We start from the raw sequence: 23,198 nt of genomic DNA on the forward strand, positions 1-23,198 counted from the left end.
TTTTCAAAGATACTTTGATCTCAGGATTCAAATTATATCTAAATCTAAATGTATCTAAATGGAAGGTAATTTTGACCCATTTCATCTAAATTAAGTATTTGAGTCTTTGAATGTCCCACCCAGATATTTTAGTATGTAGGACATGTCCTACCGGTTCCGGGTCATTTGGTTGAACGCTATTTGGCCGAACGGCCAAACTATAATTACAAGACAGCAATCGAGCGGTTTTTTTTTAGAAAGCATGAATTATTATTATACATCCAAAAATCAGTTTATTTTGACCCACCCTAAACTTCACGTTTCTTTTCCCGTTTCAGATGGTACACCCATAACGGACCGGAGCCGATTCCCGTCTCATCCGGGCCACGGATACGACTGCTGGGGCCGGTGCTAGCCATCGAAGCCGTCACAACGGAAGACGGTGGAGTGTACAAGTGTTCCGCTTCGAATGCCGGAGGTGAAGCCAGCGCCGATTTGCGGCTAACGGTTTCGACGCCGATCCACGTTGAGATATCGCCAAACGTTCTTAGTGTTCACATGGGTGGAATGGCCGAGTTCCGTTGTTTGGTTACGGCCAACGGAATGACAGCCGGTCCACAGCACATCACCTGGTTCAAGGACGGCCGACAGCTGCCCAGCTCTGGCAGGGTGGGAGACACGCTGCAAGTGACCGGCGTCACCAAAGAGGACAAGGGCATGTACCAGTGCGTCGTTCGGCGGCAGGAAGGGGACTCGTTTCAAGCGTCCGCCGAACTGCAACTTGGTGGTAAGTGTTTGGGGGTGCTTTTTCATTGCTGTGTTTTATGGCTAAGTAGCCCGTCATTCGTTTCGGCAGCCATTTTGACATTGCAGGTCGCAATTTCGAAGCGATAAATCTCAGCCCTCATAATTAATATTTGTTCCGAAAAAGTATCACTACATGCGCTTACAATGAAGAAGGTACGTTGATACTTTTTCAACTACATCAGAGCAATGCCAAACGATTTTCTTCAATTTGAAATTGTGACATAATTTAACAACAATCATCAACGACGCGTACAAATTTCAATGACGGGCTTACTTCGCCTTAATCAATAAAGCATTTGAGAACTTTTGGGAATATGGCCTTTTATGAACACCTATTTATCTTAGTTTGATCTAGTTCCAACGACTCCATCAGAAGTTCCTCCAGAGACTCCAACAGGAGCAGTGAACGAACATGTCAAAAATTCTAGTGAGTTTAATAATCACGCATTAACTACCTACCACTGAATTCATTCATCAAAAACATTCATGCGATACTGAAAATAAAAGTCCCGCGCGGCTGTGTCTTTTTTTTTTTTTTGCTCAGTTACACGCAAATAAATTGTGCGGTAGAAACTGCCATTGAAGGGGGTTAGCTTAAGCGCTCGCACCAATAATTTTCAGCAGACGATAAATGCGCATGATTTTACCATATCTGTAGTCGAAATCAGATCGACGAAAAACAAATCTGTCAAATGTACCAGAAAGGCGGGTTTTCCCTGAAATTCCATGGAAGTTTTTAGAATGGGCGTAGTCAGCTAAAATAGTAATTTTTACCAGAGAATTTTTTTCCTTGTATAAATGTATCATGGTTGTATTGAACTACTGTAGAAGACGTTGACCTGTATTTCCATAATGTGCTACTCACAATGTGCACCGATTGATTTTTTTTCTTTTTATCCTTATGACAGCCCTGTGTCCATAATTCACGGGATATATTTTTTTTTTATTTTTAGACCCCTCTACCTTCTTTCCCTCGTGGTTTTTTGTCTATACAAAACAAATGTGTCGATCGTGATCTTTGGCCAGACAAACCCATTGCCCTCTCCCCACCATGGATGACCACGTGGTTTATGCGAGATCGGCACGAAGCAGAAACCTACGAATAAAGAGAGTAGAAACAAACCTCAAAATATTAACTTTGGCGCTCCATTTGGGCCTTTTTCCCAATGAACGCCCAATTCCAATAGCGCGGCAGTAAAGTTAGGCATGCTGTATGAGTCACTGCACAAAAATCTTACTCTCTCTTTTACTCTTACATAAAATTTGTAAACAACAAGGTCAGTAAATGTCAAAATCCCATACAAATCAAAACATTGTAGAGCCCTACACGGAGAAAACGGAAAACTTATATTTGAGTATTTATTTTTCTCTCCCTTCTTTTGTGGTCAGAGAGCGAACAACCCAACAAACCCAAAAACCGTTACATCAAATTTGAGTAAGTGGCTAGTACTGAAAGTTGAGTTATTTGAGTTGTGTTTGATCCTTCGACCTTGACGCTTGCTCCTGCGGGGGCGGGCGATGAGGGCAGGATCAAACATGTCGCGCGTCGGTCGGGTGAAGTGAAAAGTGGCGTGATCCGTTAGTTGTGTTTGATCCTTCGACCTTGACGCTTGCTCCTGCGGGGGCGGGCGATGAGGGCAGAATCAAGCATGTCGCGCGTCAGTCGGGTGAAGTGAAAAGTGGCGTGATCCGTTAGTTGTGTTTGATCTATTGATCGCATCGCTTGCTCTTGCGAGGGCGAGTGATGAACACTTGTCCGGCGTCCAATGCGATTATCGAATTATTTCGCGAATTCGGTTAGGCGTAATTATATCATGGATCGCATCACCTACCATTGGTGACTCCCAGATCTATACCTTACCCACTAACCCAATATCCTTTCCATGACAACCGTGGAGATGCAGAGGTGATCTCGGTCTCTAGTAACAACGGTAGTCACACTAACATTCCTTCCCTTCCCCGATGACCGTAAGGACGTGGCCGGCGCCGTTATTGACTTTTAAAATTTGAGCTCTCGATTTGTGCACATTGAAGAATGGTAAGCTAATTTCAAGCCCCATTCATTAATTCCCTGTGCAACTTCGATTGTTCTGGTCAATCACGGAGTAGCAACTACGAATTGTACGGTCATTTATGCTTATGCTTATGCTAGTACTGAAAGTTGAGTTATTTGATCTACCGAATGAGTGAAAAGAACTTAGCCAGTAGATATTGTTTCGCATGGCTGCGAATTAAAACAACTTCTATCCCATCAATTCAAAATTAGGTTTAACCGCGAACCCCCCAAATTGAGTGGAATGAACGTACTTTTGCGTACTTCGTTTTCTCCGTGTATAGAACACTGAAAGATAACGTCATAAGGGATGATTCGGATAGGGTGGTAGGTCATTTGACATAAATTCGTTTGGCATAAAGCCGTTTGGCACAAAGTCGTTTGGCATAATGGTCATTTGGCATAATGAGTCTGAAACCAAGAATTTCTTAAGATGCCATTCGTTTTTACGTTCCGAGCTATATATTTTAAATATTTTATTGTTTCCAACAAACAAAAGGGCGGCATTCGATAGCATTGATCTGCTCGAGTTATCAGCGAAAAGAGACATCGATTACTGCAGTTACTTCGATGGGTTGTGCTACTTTTCCCCGAATGTCGGTTCCCCGAATGCCAATTCCCTGAATATCCCGTTTCCCCGATTAGCCCATTTCCCCGAAAAGTTTTTAAGCACTCATAATTGTCTTTACTTTACACATTTCAGGGTGGTGAACGAACTGGCCATCCACCCTTCTGTATTTAATTGGCGATTTTTTCGAGTGTTACCGTCCTCAGCATTTTTGCCAACATGTGTATATGACAGAATTCCTCCTTCATTTGATTCCTTATCGTTCTTTTTCATTCGCTAACCAGCCACTGAACACTATTATAGCACCTATTCAAACTGCACCACTTCCGGGGATACCGGTCATTCGGGGAAATGGCATTTGAGGAACTGACATTCGGGGAAAAGTAGCACAATCTTTTCGATGATTCTATAAATTTTACCTTTTTTTAAAAATAGGCTGTTCTTTATATTTAAACTGTTTTAAATTTTATTATGTTGTAAAGCTAAATGTTAACCATTTTTATATTTTGCTATTTTATCAATTCTTGCAAGACGTGCTATTATAATGATAATTACTTTAGAACCTGCCAATATTCAACTTTTTTTTTTCAAACACAGGCCTTTCAAGATATGCTGGAAACAATATTATCTCAATCACAAATTGTCCCTTCTTTCGATAATATGCAGTGTTTTTTGACGCACACTTCCAAAAATAAAATTTCTACTGAATTGTTGAAAAACTCCGCCACAAATATTTTCTCTTAAAAATGTGTAGTTCATTTGAGTTATGCTGTGAGAAGATATTTTTGCGTTAGAGCCTTACACATTTTAAACGAAAAAAAATCTGCTATCGTATATAGCCTATTTTTTACATTATGCTGCAGTAATAGATCTTTGCATTAGAGCTTTAAATATTTTGCAAACAATTTTTCCCTTCTTTTATCAACTTATTTTCATCAAGTGTTACGTCCGAATTGGAACAGAGCTTAATCTGCAGCGAAATATTGTGTGAGCGTTCCCTCTATCAATAACTGCAAATCTTCTTTGCCAATTTACTATTTTCTAATATGTATATCGCAACAAGCTTAAAGATACTCTATGTTCTGGGATGTAGACCAGATCCGTCACATGATTTATTTAGTAATGCTTTCTAATGTCACAACAATTTTTGGCATTCATACCAAAATGTTCTGCTATGTGCTCGGTGGTGTTGATCTTGGTAAAAGCTTAAAACATGTTGATATTCGTTCTAAGTCAATCTCTATGCCAAACGGCCATTATGCCAAATGACAATTATGCCAAACGGCCATTATGCCAAACAACCATTATTCCAAATGACTTTATGCTAAACGGATTTATACCAAACAACCTTATGCCAAACGACTTTATGCCAAACGGGGTACATTCTTCGGATAGTACGTAACGCATAATTTGCCAATTTAAACTCCCTCCCTTCCCCACGCATTTGTATGGATTTTTCTTATGAACCGTAACACTACGGATGACCCCCTCCCTCCTTCTGATGCGTTACGTAATATTTGAACGATCCCTAAAGGGCGTTTGAAAGAGCTACGATTGGATCTGCATCATGATTGTTTTTATATATATAACTATAGTTCGTTGCACACCTGACGCCTAAATTTTTCACTGAACAGGAGTTGCTTCAGGGATTTCACTTGAAATTCCTGAAGGGGTTTCTTCAAATTTTCTTCAGATGTTTCTCCCGAAGCTGCTACAGGGTTCCTACTACGAATTTCTCCAGGGTTCTCTAAAAAAATGGGCATTACTCCAGGAGAAGAAATTTCTACATTTTTTCAGGAATTCTTAGAGGACTCTCTTCAGATTTTTTTGGGACTTTTCCAGTGTTAGGAATTGCTTTGGATAAAAAAAACTAGAAATTTATCTTAAAATTCCTCCAATAATTCCTATAAAAATGTTTTGAGGATTTCGTTGAAAGCTTTTTTTCTGTGAATTGTCCTTAGTTTCCTATTCAAATATCTTCAGGACATCCTCTAGCAAATGATTCAGGTTTTTCTGTATTATTCGTCTAGAAAATCGTGCAAGTATTCTTTAGAGTTTTCTTCGGAAATTCCTCTACATATTCCACATTCATCCAAGGAGTTTTTCACGAGTTTCTCTTAAGTATCTTCCAGCAAGCATTCGAAGGATTCTTCAAAAACAATCTCGAAGGATTCTTCCAAAAAAGACCCTCTGATGCTTCCAAATGTTCTTTCATTCAACCCTTTCTGCAGGATTTCCTTTGAGAATTCTTTCAGGATTTTTCCTGGTATTTCTCTGAAAATCTGTCATGAGCTGATCTTAAGTCCCTCTGAAAATTTCCTCCCTGATTCCTCCATAGCATTTTCCAAGAATGTCTTCAAGGAATTCCTTCAATAATTTATGGAAGAATCCCTCCAGGGGTTCTACTAAAAATTTCTTCTAATTTGCCTGTAGAGATTCCAATCGAGATATCTCTAGGAACTTCCAGGAACTCTTTCAGAGATACCTCCGTGAACTTTAAGAAGGATTTCTCCAGGTATTAGTCCAGAGATTTTTCGAGTTATTCCTTCAAAAAATACTGTTGAGATATATCTATGTATTCTTCCTGAATGTTGTAGCGGATTCTTTCGGAATTACCACAGCAATTTTCTTATAAGAGTACTTTCAATGATTCATTCATGAATACCTGCAGGAATTCCTCCTAGAAATTCCTACAAAATTTTCGAAGAATTACTTTAGGAATTGGAACAAGTAAGTCTTCCCAGGATTGCTAAAAAAAACTACTCCATTTGATATCTTCTCTATTTTCTAAAACTTTTCCAGAAAATTCTTATGAAATTATTCTTGATATCTCGCCCTTAATTTCTGAAAGTATTTGTCGAAAAAGTCATGCAGATCTTCTTCTTGAATTCTCTCCAGATCTTCTATCAGGAATCCCCAAAGAAATTTCCTTAGGGATCACCTTGAGAGTTTATTCAGAAATTGCTACGGGAATTCTTTATGGAGTTTTGATTGAAGTTTTCTTCCAAGTTTGTCTCCTGTATATCTTCAGGAATTGTTTGAAAATTTCTTCCAGGGGTATTTGAAACATTCATCTGGAGATTAATAATTCATTCATAATTAATCCAAAATAGTTATTAGGAAATTGTTGATGTACTTCTCCAAAAAAGTTTTATATGAATTTCTCCCAGGATTCCTACTTGGAATAGTTCAGAAATTACTTTATATTTTTTTGGATTTTTTATCCTGATATTCCTTTTAAAATTTCTCATTATGTTTCTCCAAGTAACTTCGAGCATTTCATGGATTCTTTACCATTTTTTTAAGGATTTCTTTAAGAATTTTTCAAAACAAAATAACCAATTACACAACGTAACAAAAATGACATTTTTGCGTGTCTCAAGGATCAAATTATGTGTCTCGAGTAGATTTGGGGTTGCTGAATCTGATGCCATTTTCAGAAATGTTCCAGCACGTCACAATTTTTAGCTACAGGTCGCCAAAGTTGTATAAAACATTGATTTTATTGATGTTTACATAAAATTTAAAGTATAATTTATCAAACTTTTTTGTGATCTAATCCATTAAGCATGCTATTTTGCACTTAAACTTTCATTTTGGATTACATTTGGATGAAATTGCGCAATCAAATTTAGATTAAACCGATTTTTTCGACATGTTTGCTGTCTCCATACAAAATTCTTCGTTTCTCTTGTATGGAAAAATACAATACTTTTTTAAACCATCAAAAAACAAATTTTCCGCATCTAAAGTATTATAAATTTTGCCAATAAGTATCGTTATACACATAAAGTTTGAATTCTGTGGTAAATTATGCAAATAAATTACCTTACAAGCTGGCAAACTTGCATGCAAGTTTGCTATAATAGTCAATTTTTGCATTTTCTACAGCCAATATCTCAAAAACTAGACGTGCTATGATATTTTTGAAAACGGCAATGGATTCAGCAACCGTTAATTGAGTGAATAGCGGTATTTTGGTGCTTGAGACAAAAACGTGTTCCGCAGTGTTATTTTTAAGCGTTTTATTAACATTGTTTCCTGGAAAAATTGTCAAGGATATGAGTGAACAAAAAATGCTAATAATTTCTTCGCAAATTCTTTTAAAAATTTATTTCAGGCAAATCTCCTAATACTTCTGGAAGGACTCTTTCAGAATTAAATAAAAAGAATATAACTAAATCTAATCCAGGAATTCTTGTAGAAAATCCCAAGGTTTTTTTTTTTAGAACGCGTCGAGAAATTCTTTCAGGGATTTATTTTCTAACTTTCACAACAAATTCCGCCATTCTGAGTGCTTCTCGGTGGTCCAAGCAGTCGATTTCGGATTTTCGCATAGCCGGAGTGATTTGTTTTTGTGAAATGAGCAAGTTGATCAAAGGGGATTACGGTTACTCAGTCAAGGATGGACGATCAATTTGGTGAGCCCGTTTCATGTATTTATTTTGAGTGTACAATATATTATGAAACGTATGTTTATCATGAAAACGGTAGGAATGTCACTTATATGAATTGATTCACCAACAAATGAACAGTTAGTCACTGTGCCACAGTGTCGAGATAAACTCTTGTACATGTTTTACATAACAGTAGAAACACCATACCTTTGGATTTGCCTTATTTTTATCATTATAAAAATAACCTTTGAATGGTTCGACACTACAAGTGTCGACTTACCTTATGTTCATGGTGTCTTGAATTTTTTTGAACTGAGGTTGCATGAAACGCATCACTTACCAATGTGAATCCTAATCATGCAGCTATGATCCCTCCCCACTAGCAAAACTCCTTCCCATGACAACCATGGAGATGCAGAGGTTATCTCGGTCTCTAGTAACAATGGATGTCACACTTATATTCCTTCTTTTCCCCGATGACCGTAAGGACGTGGCCGGCGCCGTTATTAACTTTATAATGTTTGGAGTTCTCGAAAGTGTACATTTTTTTTTAAAGTTTATGAAAGTGTACATTGGAGATGAAAAGCTACTCCCAAGTTACAGATGTATGGTTCCTTGTGCAACTTCGATTATTCTGGTCAATCACGGAATAGCAACTACGAATGCTTATGCTTATGCCTATGATTGTTAAATTCCGTCAAGAATGGGTCAACGTATTCTTCAAGATTTTAATCCAGGGTTCCCTCCAATGAATTTTCCACGGATTCTTTTAGGGATTATTGTAGGTAGTAATTCCTTCTAAGGTTTTATAGTTATCTTTCCAGGAAATTCTTAGAAAGTTTTTCCTAGATTTTTCTACAGGCAGTATTTTTTAGGACATAATATCTTAGGGCCCCATATGAAATCTCTGAATCTTGCGCCAATCCATGAATTGTTCCAATTATTCTTCAGGAATCTCTTGATAGTTGTTAATGTAAATTCCAGTTATTTATCAAGAAATACTTGCAGGAAAGCTCATGACAATTAATCCAAGATTATCTACATCTGGCTGTTGTAATTCTTTAGGAGTGATGCCACTTCGTGTTGAATAATGTGTAGGACTAACTGTTTTGAGTGCTTTGCGAAGACCCAAGCAGTCCGATTCATTTTCGCGCGCTCGGAGTGTTTTTTTTTCAGTTAGCACTTCATTCGCGCGCCATCGGAGTTATTTTATATTCCTGCTTATACGTGTTAACGCTGCAATTGTAAATGTTCAGTCGAGGATGGATTACCAATTGGTGAGCTCGTTTCATGCTTGTAATAACACATTTGTATCATAACAAGTATTTTTTATGAATTTGTTGAACAAACTATGAATAGTTCGTCACTTTAAGTCTTGACATAAGCGCTCATTCATGTTTTATAAAATTTCGAGATTGAAAACTTTGAATAATTCGATGTTTAAGATGTCGACGCATTGATAAATAACTTTTTAAACAGAGGTTACATGAATCGCATCACTTACCAAGGTGAATCCTGATCATGTAGCTTTGAAGCCCTCCCACTAAAGAAACTCCTTCCCGTGGCAACCAGGAAGATGCAGAGGTATACTCGGTCTTTAGTAACAATGGATCACACTAACATTCCTTCCCTTCCCCGATGACCGTAAGGACGTGGCTAGCGCCGTTATTTACATTACTAATTTCAGAGTCCTCGAATATGTACATTGAAGATGGTATGCTACTCCCAAGCTACATTTGTTGGTTCCCTGTGCAATTTCGATGATTCTTGTCAATCATGGAGTAGCAACTACGAATTGTACGGTCATCAATGCTCATGCTCAATAATGGGTAGGACAAACTTTTGACTGCCCTTCTCAGATATTTTTGTGCGTAGTATAATGTCCTACTAGGACATGTACTACCTATCCTACCCACTGCCCGTACCACTGCTACCTATCATCAAATAGTTTTAATTTCTGAAAGTGTACAAAGTAACCCCGTTTACGCTATTACATTTTTTATCCATATTTTTTTTTTCATTTGTTGCGTACATATACAACTTCAATGTATGTAAGAATTATCCAAATCTATCCATAATTATTTAAATTTAAGAATGTCTTTTGACTCTATAAGACCATAAAGAATAATCTACAGAGAAACTTAAATGACAAATATCTGAATGAAGTAATTCAAATAATATTTCATGGCGAACTCTTTAGAGAAATAGCTGAGCGGTTCCCACGCGAATAATTTGACGGAGTTCTTATAGATATATACTGAGATAACTAGAAGTCACATAAAAATCACGTGAAAAGTCGTTTAGTTGTACGAATTACATCACATCCGCACAATACGGTGAATTAAATTATTTGATTGATGTGCTTCTTCGTATAAAACGCTATTTTCATAATTTATCAGTGCATTTTCGTTCGTTCCGAATACACGCACAAAGGAAGTCGCGTGTTGTCATAAAATAATTCGCATACGATAACAGATTAATTCGCAATAAAATACTTACACTCGCATTGTATACCAATTTTCATCATATAAACTATGCACATACATCGCATCTACTTTTGTATGTATAAGGCCTTTAACGACTTATACGGAATCTTTGCACATATAAGCATCGTATAACGCAAGATGATTTCGTTATACGTTCATTCTGATTGACTGGTTATCTACATCTAGATGACAAACGTGTGACCGTGCATAACTTAGTAACAGGGTTCACTCTGGAATCCCACGATCTACACTTACAGGAATTCTTGGATCTGCACTGGAATTTCACTATTCAAATTGGAATGCCAGGACTCACACTGTAATCCCAAGACCCATACAACCAAAATGTACGTATAACGCAATAACCTTTTTCGTTATGCGATGCTTTTATGTGCAAAGTTTCGCGTATAAGATGTCGTCAATACATGCAAAAGTAAGGCGATATAGGTGCACATTCTATTTAATAAAAAATGGCATGCAAAATGCCAGTGTATGTTTTTCATTGCGAATTGTTCTGTTATCTTATGCGACCTAATTTATGATAACAACGTTCATTTGACATCTGCTATGGATTTAAGTGACTATCTTTGTACGTGTGTACGGAAAGAAACATATCAAGACGAATGAACTAAAAATTTAGCGTTTTTTGCAAGAAAACTCGTAAATCAAACGGTTGTATCTGCCATGTAGTAGGAGTGTGTAATTTGTATATATAAAATGTATTTTAGGTGAACTATTATGCGATTTCTGGTTGTCTGGGGACCTACATTGGAATCTTAGGATCCTCACTGGAATCGCAAGATCCACATTGCATTGGTAAACGAGGTCCCACACCGGAATATCAGGATCCACTCTAGAATTACAAGATCTACACTAGAATTCCAGGATCCATAGTGATATGCCAAGATCCACACTGGAATCCATAGATCCACATTGGAAATTCAGGATTTAAACTGTAATTAAAGGATCTGGAATCTCAGGATTCACAAAAAAATGCCAGGATTCACACTGGAATCCAAAAATCCACATTGAAATCCCAGGATCCATTTTGGTATCCCAGGATTCATGTTTGATCGTGTTTGATTCATGTTCAATCTACGCAAGAATACCAGGATCTATAGTGAAATTTCAAAATTCACACTGAAATCTCAGAAACTACTTTTGAATCCCAGGATTCACACAGGTATTTTAGCTTCCACACTGGAATCCTTAGATCTATTCTAGAATCCCAAAATCTTTTTTTGGAATTCTAGAATCCTAAAATATTTTTTGATATTCCAGAATCCATACCTTCTTTCACAAAGTGAAGGGAAGCGTTAAAATTTGATTACATTTTATGTACATACTCTAACAATTCCTCAAAAGTGAAGGTGTAGTAGCATTATTTGTGGATTGTCTCCAAAATTTCCAAAGATTGGGGCATTCTGTATGAAGAAGAGCATATGGTTAATAACTTTTGTGACTGACTGTAGTTTTATAGATATCATCATGTACAAAAATCTAGAAAAATAATGTTCCTCCAGAAGGTTAATTAAACTGCAACTTTATCCGACCAGAGATCATCACTTTGGTCGTGTGCCAGCTGGTAACCATTTCGAAACCATCAAATCTCTTAGGCCTCATTCTCCCTCGGAGCTAGAATACGAAAGCTGATTGCGTGCTAGTAGGAAATCAGAATTCCCTGGTATCTAACGACCACGCTGCATAATCCCCAAAGCAAACGAATGATTCTAGCCTTTTGCTCGCTCCGTTGTCGACCCCGTTTCGCACCACAACTAGAATTCTCCCACGCAAACAAACACGTAGTCGGTCCGGCACAAATTCCGCACGGTTCGGTTTCCGGTCACAGCAGCATCCGTTGAACGCCCTAAGCAAATAACCGAAGCCGTTTATTTATTTACCTAATTTTAATGAAATCCAATTTAAATCCTGCTTAATTAACCAGAAACTGCCTTCGGTTATTAAATGGGTAATGAGATTCGGAGTTTTTTTTTTTTTTTTTCAATATGCGCTCCAATCTGGCAATTATTGGGTGTGAACATATCATCCCCAACGAGGGAAGACACAATCATAAGAATAATAAATTTAATTCCAACCCCCATCTATGATCAGCGCCACCGAGCTTAGATGCCACAAATAACAACGTGTTTATACTAATTTAGAGAATAATGTCTCATTCCAGTCGCAAACCATAATCCCTGCCCGAACACATTTTAATGATGATAATTTTCAACCAGAGCTTAAAAGGGCATCATCGTCACATCCTCCATCCGTGAAATCCTCTTTTCAGATTTTTATTCCTAAACACAGTGGTCGATAAAATGTATTTAATAGGAAATTTTAAAAATATATGCACAAGACATAACCTTTTTTCATCCTTTCAAACAAAATGAAATGTAATATGTTGTTGACAAAATGTTAATAAACGCTTAAGTTTGTTTTACCAAATGAGGATGATAGTGTTGTCTAGTTATAAGAAATCAATGTTATGTTAGAAATGATACTAATAAAAAAATTAAAAAAAACTTCGAGACATTTTCATATCACGAAAATTTTTGTACGAACAAAAGTGATCATATTTAGTAGCAAAAGGTAACAATATTGTATAAACACAATAGTTTTGAAGTTTAGAAATTTAATGGTTTAGCTATCTCCCCCGACTAATAAAGAAATAAAAAAAAGGAAATTGAAATTAATATCCCGACCACGGTACAGCCCTATAAAAGATCCGCAAAAAATTTGCGCCGGGTAGATCCGGAGAAAATTACTCAACCGCAAATTAATTATCAGCCAACTCTCGTAAATCGGCTGCTGGTGCGCCTCCTAACCCACTTCTGACCAAACACTCCGACCGGGTCTCTTTGCCAATTCTGCGCGGAGCTTTTGGCTTTCGCCCAACTTGAAGCAATCCTAGACAGACGAGAGCACACTTTGCGGTTTGTTTATCCAACCGTGCTCATTTATGCTCACTTCCTCGTTTGCTGCACAATCTTTATTTTCATTTTTCTGTTTTTTTTTCTCCTCTTCTTGCACAGATGCCCCGCCATCGCTAGTGTACAGCTTTATCGAGCAAACCCTTCAACCGGGACCAGCCGTATCACTCAAGTGTTCCGCCCAGGGAAATCCAACGCCTCATATCTCGTGGACGCTCGATGGGTTCCCCCTGCCAACCAATGGAAGGTAAGTCAACTGCTCGAAATGAGACTCGATTCTATGTGCCTGATGGTAGTTTTAAATTTACTACTATGAAAATAAACAAAATTGAAACAATCGAACCACTGTTCTACGTAAAACCTGTCAGATGAAAACAAGTTATAGGGTAAATCTCCAATTGTTGAACGGCCAAATACTCTCTAATTTTGAACATGCCATAAAAATACACGGGCTGTTCAACAATAGGCGACGTTTTTAGCCGTTCAACATTAGGCGACTTGCCCTACATGTGTTATTCCGATCAATGGTTGTACTGTATGTGTACTTAACCCGTATAGGCCTGAGTGAAAGCAAAAGTACTGAAACACTAACAGCTCAGTGAATCCTTAACGGATTCAAATATTTTTTGTCAGTTCACTGGCCCACATATATAGTTTCTAGAAGTGGCCAGAGGAACTCGGAAATATTCCTGTGGCCGGAGTTATTCCGGTGGATCACTGGGTCAAGTCGAGTAAAAAAGGGCTATTTTTTGGGACATGCCAAGTTACCTTTATTTATATGCAATGACAATCATTTTAATTTGCATAAATCATTAAGATCTGAAATTCAACATTATAAATTAAGAGTTTTGCCCCGGATGTGGCCATTCGGACGTAATGTCCGGAAGAACCGGCTAAGGAATTGTTGGATACTAAACCGTTAAAATTCTCTAAAAGTTGAAATCATACATGATTGTGCACTAAAATGCGTTCCCATAAGCATGACACAGATGTTCAGATACAAATTGGCCACTTTATCGTAAGTTTGAGACATCCCGGAACCCGAAAATGGTCATTTGTAGGATTAATCAAATACAAAACTCATAGTTATCCCATTCAATCATTTCTCATAAGGATTACACTTATGCAATTTTCTTAAAATTTTGTCATGTAGTGGCCACATTATAACCGATTCCGCAAATTATCTGTGACTTGATATTTGCCTACCTCCAGGAGCACAAACGCACAGTACCCTTCTCACCCGACCTGACCCAGTGATCCACCCGAATAACTCCGACCACAGGAATATTTCCGCGTTCCTCTGTCCACTTATAGAAACTAGATATGTGTGCCAGTACACTGACAAAAAATCATTTGAATCCATTAAGAATTCGCTGAGCGGTGGGGGTTTTAGAATTTTTGCTTCAACTCAGGCCTATACGGGTTAAAAGCAGCTAGTATGATTACCCCACGCAGTTGAATCACTCACAACGAATGAATCAGCTGATTTTAAAATGCAAAATTACAGTCGACTCACCACATCTCGATGTTCTACACCTCGATATTTCGCCCTATGTCGATGTTTTTTTCGGTTCCTTCATGCTGCATGCATTTTCGCTCTCCTTATCGCGATATCCTCCTGATCTCGATGTGATTTTCATTCCCTATTTTCTCTCCACATGTCGATACACTATGGGCGATCAGGTTGCCAATAATCAAAACAATTACTTGTTCTGATAGTTTCTTCCTATAGATACACTTATATTAAGATATTCCTGGGGAGCAAGATCTCTTTAAGTTCCATAGATACAGCATGCCAAAGTTAGAGCTTCGAAGAAAAACAAAGCATTCAGTACAAATACAAGGTATACGTAGGATGGAATATACTGCACAATCGTAATATTTCATACATATCTTTATACACTGTTCAAAAGCTTACTTAAGGCAAAAGTATCCCGTCACTCGTTTTGGCAACAATGATGACTTTTCAGCTTGCATTCCAAAGTGATAATACTCAGTCTTGATAGTTTATATTAACTTGAAAAAGTATCACTATACTACATTAAGTATGCTGATACTTTTTCAGCATCAGTGCAAAACCGAATGATTTTCTTTGATTCGAAATCGTGAGATGTATCAGCAACAACCATCAACGACGCGTACAAATTTTAATGACGGCCTACATCGCCTTAACCTTTCGGTCGTCGCGTGAATTTTTGTAACGCGAATAGTCGCGCGTTGTACTGCTGTATTCGCAAAACAAAAATACCATGCTTATTAGCCCCGCTTGGTGACAAAATATCCTATTTCTTGGCACAAATAATGATAGCCCTTGAGCTACTGAACTACTTTGCCGAAGACGCTATCTTTCTAAGGGGTCAGGCTCCTGAGATATCTGCAAACAAAAGTTTCATGCTCACTAGCACCGCTTAGTGGCAAAATTTCGAATCAACTAGCTCGAACAATGATTGTCCTTAACTTACTAAACATCTTTGTCGAAGACGCCATCTTTCTAAATGGTCAGGATACTGAAATATCTGCAAAACAAAAGTAAAACTTCCATGCTCACTAGTGCCACCTAGCGGTCAAATTCCGAATTAAATTAGGTACCATAAGATAGCGCTTCATCTCCAGAACAACTTTGCTGAAGACCCCAAGTTTCTAAATTATCTAGATTTTGATTTCCGGTGGTAAAAGTCCACCTCACAGGTGACCCCTAATGCATGGTGTGATGCGTACCGTGCCTAGGAATGAATGGTTAGAGAGGTCTAAATAAAACCTAACCGCTAACGGAGCCTGTGGGGTATTAGGGCGCCCTCCACAGTATTGAGCACTTCCTGTGCTACCCGAAGCATGCAGGTGACCTTGTGTTTCTCCGAGATAATCGGCTGCCCTTCTTCAGTCTCTATCCTGAGGCTTAATAAGGGTGGGATTATGAATATGTTGACATTTAATTTAAATTATCACCTATATGCAGTGTTGATAGACTCACACTCAAAATCTCAATCAATACGCACACCCGTGAGAGCAAACTCATTAGAGATCTGCTTCGTAAATCTCAAGCTTGAGATTTTGATGCAAAATCAACTCAATCAACTCAAACCGTAAAAAATGATTCAGTCGCAAAACCCAGCAAAAACTTGTGAAACCCGAATGTTGTTGTTTACGTTAGAAAGGATTACTATAACTTTACCAGACTAACAACAAATTATTGCCGTGTTTGAGTAAACTGCAGAAATACGAGACAATGAGTTAAAAAGGTGAGCCAACTCATCCATGATTTTTTGACTGCTGAGTTGCATGATTGACAACTCACACATGATAAATCTCAAGCGTGAGTTGTGAGAAATTGAGTTTTTCACAACACTGCCTATATGGATTCGCATTATGCGTTTTACACAGTGTATTATGTGCTCTTTCGCCTTTGGCGACTTGAAATAGATTCCGATCTGTATTTTTCGTTGCTGGTCTTTTTCGTGCTCCATGCCCCGCGCATGCGTGCTTGTTAATAAAGCAATCGTTGCTACACTGTAACCTCAATTTACGAACTAGATCGGGGTGCGTAAATTGAGTTGGTGCGTAAATTGAATCAGTGCGTAAAACGAGGGAGCTCAGTTCGTAAAACGAGGTTTTGCCGTTTGGAGCCTACTTGTATTTAATTAATTTATATTATTTAGAAAATATATGCTCTTTTAGCACCATTAACCTTCCAGTCGTCGCGCGATTGGCCACCGTCAGAACCATCACGCTGCTGTTGTGATCGAAAAGCGAGGATTTTTCACCAGTGTTGTACAAAATACAACAGCGCGACGACTGAAGTGTTAACATATTATTAATACATTGGGTTCTAAATCAGGCTAGAATGTGTACAAGTTAAAGTCTTCCAAGAACTCTTTGGAGTTTGGGCTTATGATTCTACATGAGTTAACGGAGATCAATTTATCATTTCTATGTAGAACATTGTCTCACAATACTTACAATACAATGTTTTCAAATACTCCACAGGCCCCTAACCATTCATGTGAGTAAACGGTGTATTGTAATAATTTATACGGATGCCCAAGTCCTCCAAGGACTCCATTGAATATAGGTCTTGGGATCTACGAGCGTAATAAGAGATTAGAGGTTATTTTTCAAATACTCCACAGGCCCCTAACCATTCATGTGAGTAAACGGTGTATTGTAATAATTTGTGCGGATGTCCTAGGTCCTCCAAGGACTCCATTGAATATAGGTCTTGGGATCTACGATCGTAATAAGAGATTAGAAGTTATTTTTCAAATACTCCACAGGCCCCTAACCATTCATGTGAGTAAACAGTGTATTGTATTAATTTGTGTGATGTCCTAGGACCTCCAAGATCTATATCGAATATAGGTCTTAGGATCTACAAGCGTAACCAATTATCAATAGATCCTTTTTTAATATGACACAGGCCCTTATTTATATGTAGCACTACATACTTCTCAGGAGCACATAAATGTACTGACGAGCCTCCAACCAAACCGTCTCTCAGCTCATCGGAATCCTAGTGTGCTGCGCTAGCCGGAGGCTCACGAAAATTCTAAAAGCGCGCGCAAGTCGATGTGCTCCCGATGAGACTCGTCTCATGCGCTGCTCGGCGCTACGGCTCACCATCGGTTTCCAAGTTGTGAAACAACTGCTTAGTAATGAAGAGCCTCTACAACTATTTTCGCCTCATTATGCAGGTGTCTTGATGGTCTACATGATATGGTCGAAGACTCATGATCCGAGAGTTACAATTTCGATCCTCGTTGAAAAATTTTGTCATCACTTCAATTATTGCGCTGAATTTTAAACAGCACATGTGACGGAGCACATGAGACCTCATTGAGACACATCTCAAGAATAATGAGGCGCACCAAAAAAGGTCTCACAATGTACAGAGCTCCCGTGCGCTTGCAAGCAATGAAGCTCCTGCACCTAAGGCTACAGCACGTGCGCAGTAACTCTATGTAGCAGTAAAATGAGTATTATTATAATTTGTACCGATACCCTAGGTCCTCCAACGACTTCATTGAATAAAGGCCTTTGAATCTACAAACGTGATCAATGGTCTATAGGTAGTTTTTTAATATGGCACAGTCTCTTAACCATTCACTTAAGTCAACGGAATATTTTATTGATTTATACGGATGTTTTGGTGCTCCAAGAACTCCATTGAATAAAAACCTTTGGATCCCCCCCTCCCTTATATTGGTGATATCGATTTTTAACACTCAATACAAGGCATTGTCATTGTCCCCTCTGGCTATGCCCATGCGTGCATTATCATCAATATAAACGGGGTGAAACATGACAATAACAATTTTTTGACAAATTTAAAAAAGGCAGACAAAATCGGGTCAGTACTATATTGCAAAGGCCTCTTACCGTCCATATTAGCAAACGAAATGTTGTATTGAGTTGTGTCGATGTTTTTGTACTTCCAAGGACTCCACGATATATAGGCCTAAGTATCTACAAACTTAAGTAGTTGTACATTTATTATACTTATTTATAGCATAAAATCTAAACTCTTACATACAGAAAGTATGCTGATACATTTTCAGCTATGTCAGTGCAAATACTAGTGATTTTCTTTAATTCGCAATCGTGAGACGGATTGGCCACAATTATCGATGCCCAGTACAAATTTCAATGACGGCCTACTTCGCCTTAATGTAAGCAAATGGTTCAATGATTCGTTAAACAAGTGATGTCAATTGAATTTGCGTAAAAACAGACTTCGTTGATTGAGGGTTTGGTGAATTGAATTTAAAAATAGCGTCAGACATCAATTTTCTTCAACAATATTCTCCAAACGGAGGTCGCCATCTTGGATTCCAAAATGGCGTCGGACATCGATTTTCGTCATCCCCTCGCCGTGCTCGTTCCGAAAATACCCATAATGCATGAGTTTCCAACGATTTTTTCAAACTAGGGGTCGTCATCTTGGTTTTCCCAAACCAGAGGTCGCCATCTTGGATTACAAAATGGCGTCGGACATCGATTTTCGTAATCCCCTCATCGTGCCCGTTCCAAAAATACGCATATTGTATGGGTTTCCAACGGTTTTCCCAAACCAGAGGTCGCCATCTTGGATTCCAAAACGGCGTCAGACATCGATTTTTGTCATCCCCTCATCGTGCCCGTTCCGAAAATACCCATATTGTATTGGTTTCCAACGATTTTCCCAACCGAGAGGTCGCCATCTTGGATTCCAAAATGGCGTCGGACATCGATTTTCGTCATCCCCTCATCGTGCCCGTTCCGAAAATACCCATATTGTATGGCTTTCCACCGGTTTCCCTAACCGGAGGTCAATAATTTCCCACAGAATTGTCAAAACTCAATTCACGCACTGCGTAAAAAAAGTGACGTAAATTGAGTTTACTTCGTAAAAAAAAAAGTGACTTAAATTGAGGTTTTAGTGTACACTCGTTTCTGAGTTAACTACCAGAGATGTATGTGCTGTCACAATCGATGTTTCTGTTGGTGACCTCAACAGGAAAAACGTCTATTGTTCGGTATATTTACCACATGATGAACCATCCTCAACGGATGATTTCAAACGAGTTGTCGTACACTGCGTAACAAAAGATCTTCCACTGATTGTGGGCAGTGATGCAAATGCTCATCACATCATCTGGGGCAGCTCAGATATCAATTTGAGAGGCTCCAGTCTGATGGAATACCGTAAAATCGGGTGTAATTGATCAGAAGGGTGAAATTGATCATCGTATCACACGATTTTATTTATTCGTAATGGAGCACAAATATCAATGTGAGCTGCAGTAAATGAACGTTGCTTGTCGTAACTATTGTCGAATTGTGTGTTGTGAAGTTTTTTTTCGTTAAAGAATGTTGATTAGTATGAAAATAACCTAAAATTTCAAAATCATGCACGGTACAGTATTGACAAACACCTATGAACTTCTATTTATAAGCAAGGATTTGAACATGGTATAAACCTGAAAGTTTGTGAGAATGTTTGAGATATATCCCCAAACCAGATTTCATCACCAAAACTTGTACCAATTAGCTCATATGGTTGAAATGATTGAATTTCTGTTAGATACCATTGAATTCCTAAGGAAATTGCATACATTTAGGCGTTTTCCGCGTAATTCTTAAAATTTAACTATTCGTTATTTATATAAATATTGCATTGTTAAGAATTTGACTAGCATATTCGGATTCAGGGAGCTCTAATTTATCATATAGAGTTGTTTTGGAAACTAACAAAAATGGCATTGACCAGTGATCAATTTCACCCCGAAATGAGATCCTCGGATTTTTGTTTTTAGAGGTATTTGTTAACACTAAAATGACATTTGTTAGAAAATTTCGGTACATGAGTCGATGAGGTTCACCCTCGTACTTGTTTTCCTGCATTTAGTTGTTTGGCATTGTTAACATTATAGAAAACAGACTAAAAAAATCGTGAAAAATGATCAATTTCACCCGAAATTACGGTACTTAAGTAGTACAGACCTTGGATTACTTAACATAGGCAATCGCTGATGATCATCGCTACATCTTCTTTGAACATTCAAATGTAATTGCGCAGATTTTGCGTTTTAGCAATCCCCGGTCAACAAACTGGGAACTCTATATTGAATTGGTTGCGACCAAATATTATGGATATTCTCCGTCCATTGAAAATCAAAGTGATCTGGATGATGCCGTTGATACTACAACATCCTACATTATGGAAGCTTTTGAAGAAGCATGTCCTCTGCGGTCTGTAAAGACTACAAGAGGGACCCCATGGTGGAATTTCGATCTGACTAGACTCAGGAAACAATATAGAAGGAGTTGGAACAGACGCCGTTCAGCTGGATCAGAGTCGTTCAAGTCGGCTCGCAAGGCATACAAGAAGGTTTTGAAAAAGCTACTTGTAAGCAGTTTTGCTACCTGGTACATTCCCAGATCCTGGTGTGATATTACTGTAAAGTTTATCCCGAAAGGAGGACGTGCGTCGTATGAAGAAGCGAAGAGTTTTAGACCAATCAGTCTGACCTCTTTTCTTCTGAAATGTCTGGAACGCATTATCGATCATCACATCAGTGATGTTTATTTAGCAAACATGCCTCTTCATGTGAATCAATATGCTTACCAATCTGGAAAGTCCACTGCGACTTTTTTACATAAAGCTGTATACGATATCGAGAAAGCATTCGCTCAGAAGCAATCCTGCATGGGTGTTTTCTTGGATATTGAGGGTGCCTTTGATAACCTATCTTTCGATGCCATATTGGAAACCGCACGAAACCATGGGCTACCTAAAAACCGACATCTCTTCTCGACATTGCGTCAAGCAGCAATTCGAAAATTGAGTGTTTGCGGATGCCCCCAAGGGGGAGTCTTGTCACCACTTTTGTGGAATCTCGTAGCAGATACGCTATTGAGGCAACTAAATAATTGCGGTTTTCCAACTTATGGATTTGCCGACGACTATCTAGCTCTGATAGTTGATATGTGCATAAGCACCCTATTTGACCTGATGCAAAGTGCTCTACAGGTAGTCGAGAGTTGGTGTCGCCAATATGGCCTTTCGGTTAACCCGAATAAAACATCTATTGTTCTTTTTACGGAAAAACGAAACCTTTACGTCTTTTTTGGCACTGAGATTAATGTGACTGATCAAGTAAAGTATGTCGGAGTCATTCTAGATTACAAACATTCATGGACACCTCACATTGATTTCAGAGTCAAAAAAGCTTACATGGCCTTCGGTCAATGCCGGCGAACCTATGGTAAAACTTGGGGTCTCAAACCCAAATATATCAAATGGATTTTCACAACAGTTGTTCGACCAATATTGGCATATGGATGTCTTGTATGGTGGCAAAAGGGCGAAGTGAGAACAATCCAATCAAAATTGGTTCATCTCCAAAGGATGTGCTTGATGGCGATGTCTGGTGCGTTCTCTACAACTCCCACAGCAGCGCTTGAGGCCAATTTCGACATTGCGCCACTACAGATACAGTATTGGACAAAACAATTGCAACTTTTTCGATTTTCCATACAAAATGATCAACTTTGGTAAGTTATATCTTAGTTACTTATGGACCGATTTGAATTAAATTTTGGCAGAACATCAGACATAACTTGAATTTTAACATATATTTTTGGGTGATTTTTCCAATCAAAAGTTCAAAAGCAGTAACGGTTTGTAATATTTGTAATGTAATAATTCCCTTACAGGGAAAATTTCAAGTTATTTGTAGTTCGTCATCCAAATTTCAACCAATTCGGACTACCATAAGCTGAGATACAGCACCCCAAACTTGAGCGTTTTGTATGGAAATACAGCATTTGGTTACTAATTTATGTTACTGACTGTACGTAGTTGAAAGAAGTACTCTCTCATGAAGAACGAGAAGTAATCTAAAGAAGTAGATAAATCATGAGGACTGTAATTTGAAATACCCGTGTGTAAAAAGTCTAACATGGGCGTAGCCAGGAATCAGAGAGGGGCAAGCGACCACAAAAGTGTATTTACGAATTTTACGCAAAACGATAATTATATTAAACCTCTGCGCCCTTTTTGCATGAAACCATAAATTATGAAGGACTTCCATCCTGCTTTCACACTGAGCAAATTGGATCCAAAAAACATTTTGATTCAATTTGTTGGCTGAGTAACGGGTCCACTAACATTTCTTACATGAATAATTCTCGAATGTTTCCAGGTATCTCGCAATTATGTCTCCAACGAATCCATGGAAGAAAAATTGACATGAATGTCTTTCGTAGTTCAATGTTTTATAGTACATCATGTTGCAGAGATTTGTACGGAAACTACTTCAGGGATTTCTTTTTTTTTTAGGATCGCACTTACTATTTTTCAGATATTACTCCTGATATTTTTTCTGGAACTTGGCCATAAATTTTCCATGTATTTCGTCTAAGATTTTAGCAACAGTTTTTTTGGAAATATCATTGAGAAAAACTTTGAATATCCTTCAGTATTTTCATCAGAACTTCTTG

The 23,198-nt window shown here is 38.2% G+C and overlaps 1 protein-coding gene across 8 annotated transcripts in view; it reads left to right on the forward strand.

Annotated features, from left to right (window-relative positions):
• Positions 1-23,198, forward strand: part of LOC5577895 (Down syndrome cell adhesion molecule-like protein Dscam2) — a 574,667-nt gene that overhangs the window by 442,202 nt on the left and 109,267 nt on the right. For all 8 annotated transcript variants that reach the window (XM_021842939.1, XM_021842944.1, XM_021842942.1 and 5 more), the window contains exons 7-8: positions 318-766; positions 13,323-13,467. In XM_021842939.1, coding sequence (XP_021698631.1) covers positions 318-766; positions 13,323-13,467 — 594 coding nt within the window. The remainder of the gene's footprint in view (positions 1-317; positions 767-13,322; positions 13,468-23,198) is intronic.

This window comes from Aedes aegypti, chromosome 2 (assembly GCF_002204515.2).
Source record: "Aedes aegypti strain LVP_AGWG chromosome 2, AaegL5.0 Primary Assembly, whole genome shotgun sequence".
Classification (NCBI taxonomy): domain Eukaryota; kingdom Metazoa; phylum Arthropoda; class Insecta; order Diptera; family Culicidae; genus Aedes; species Aedes aegypti.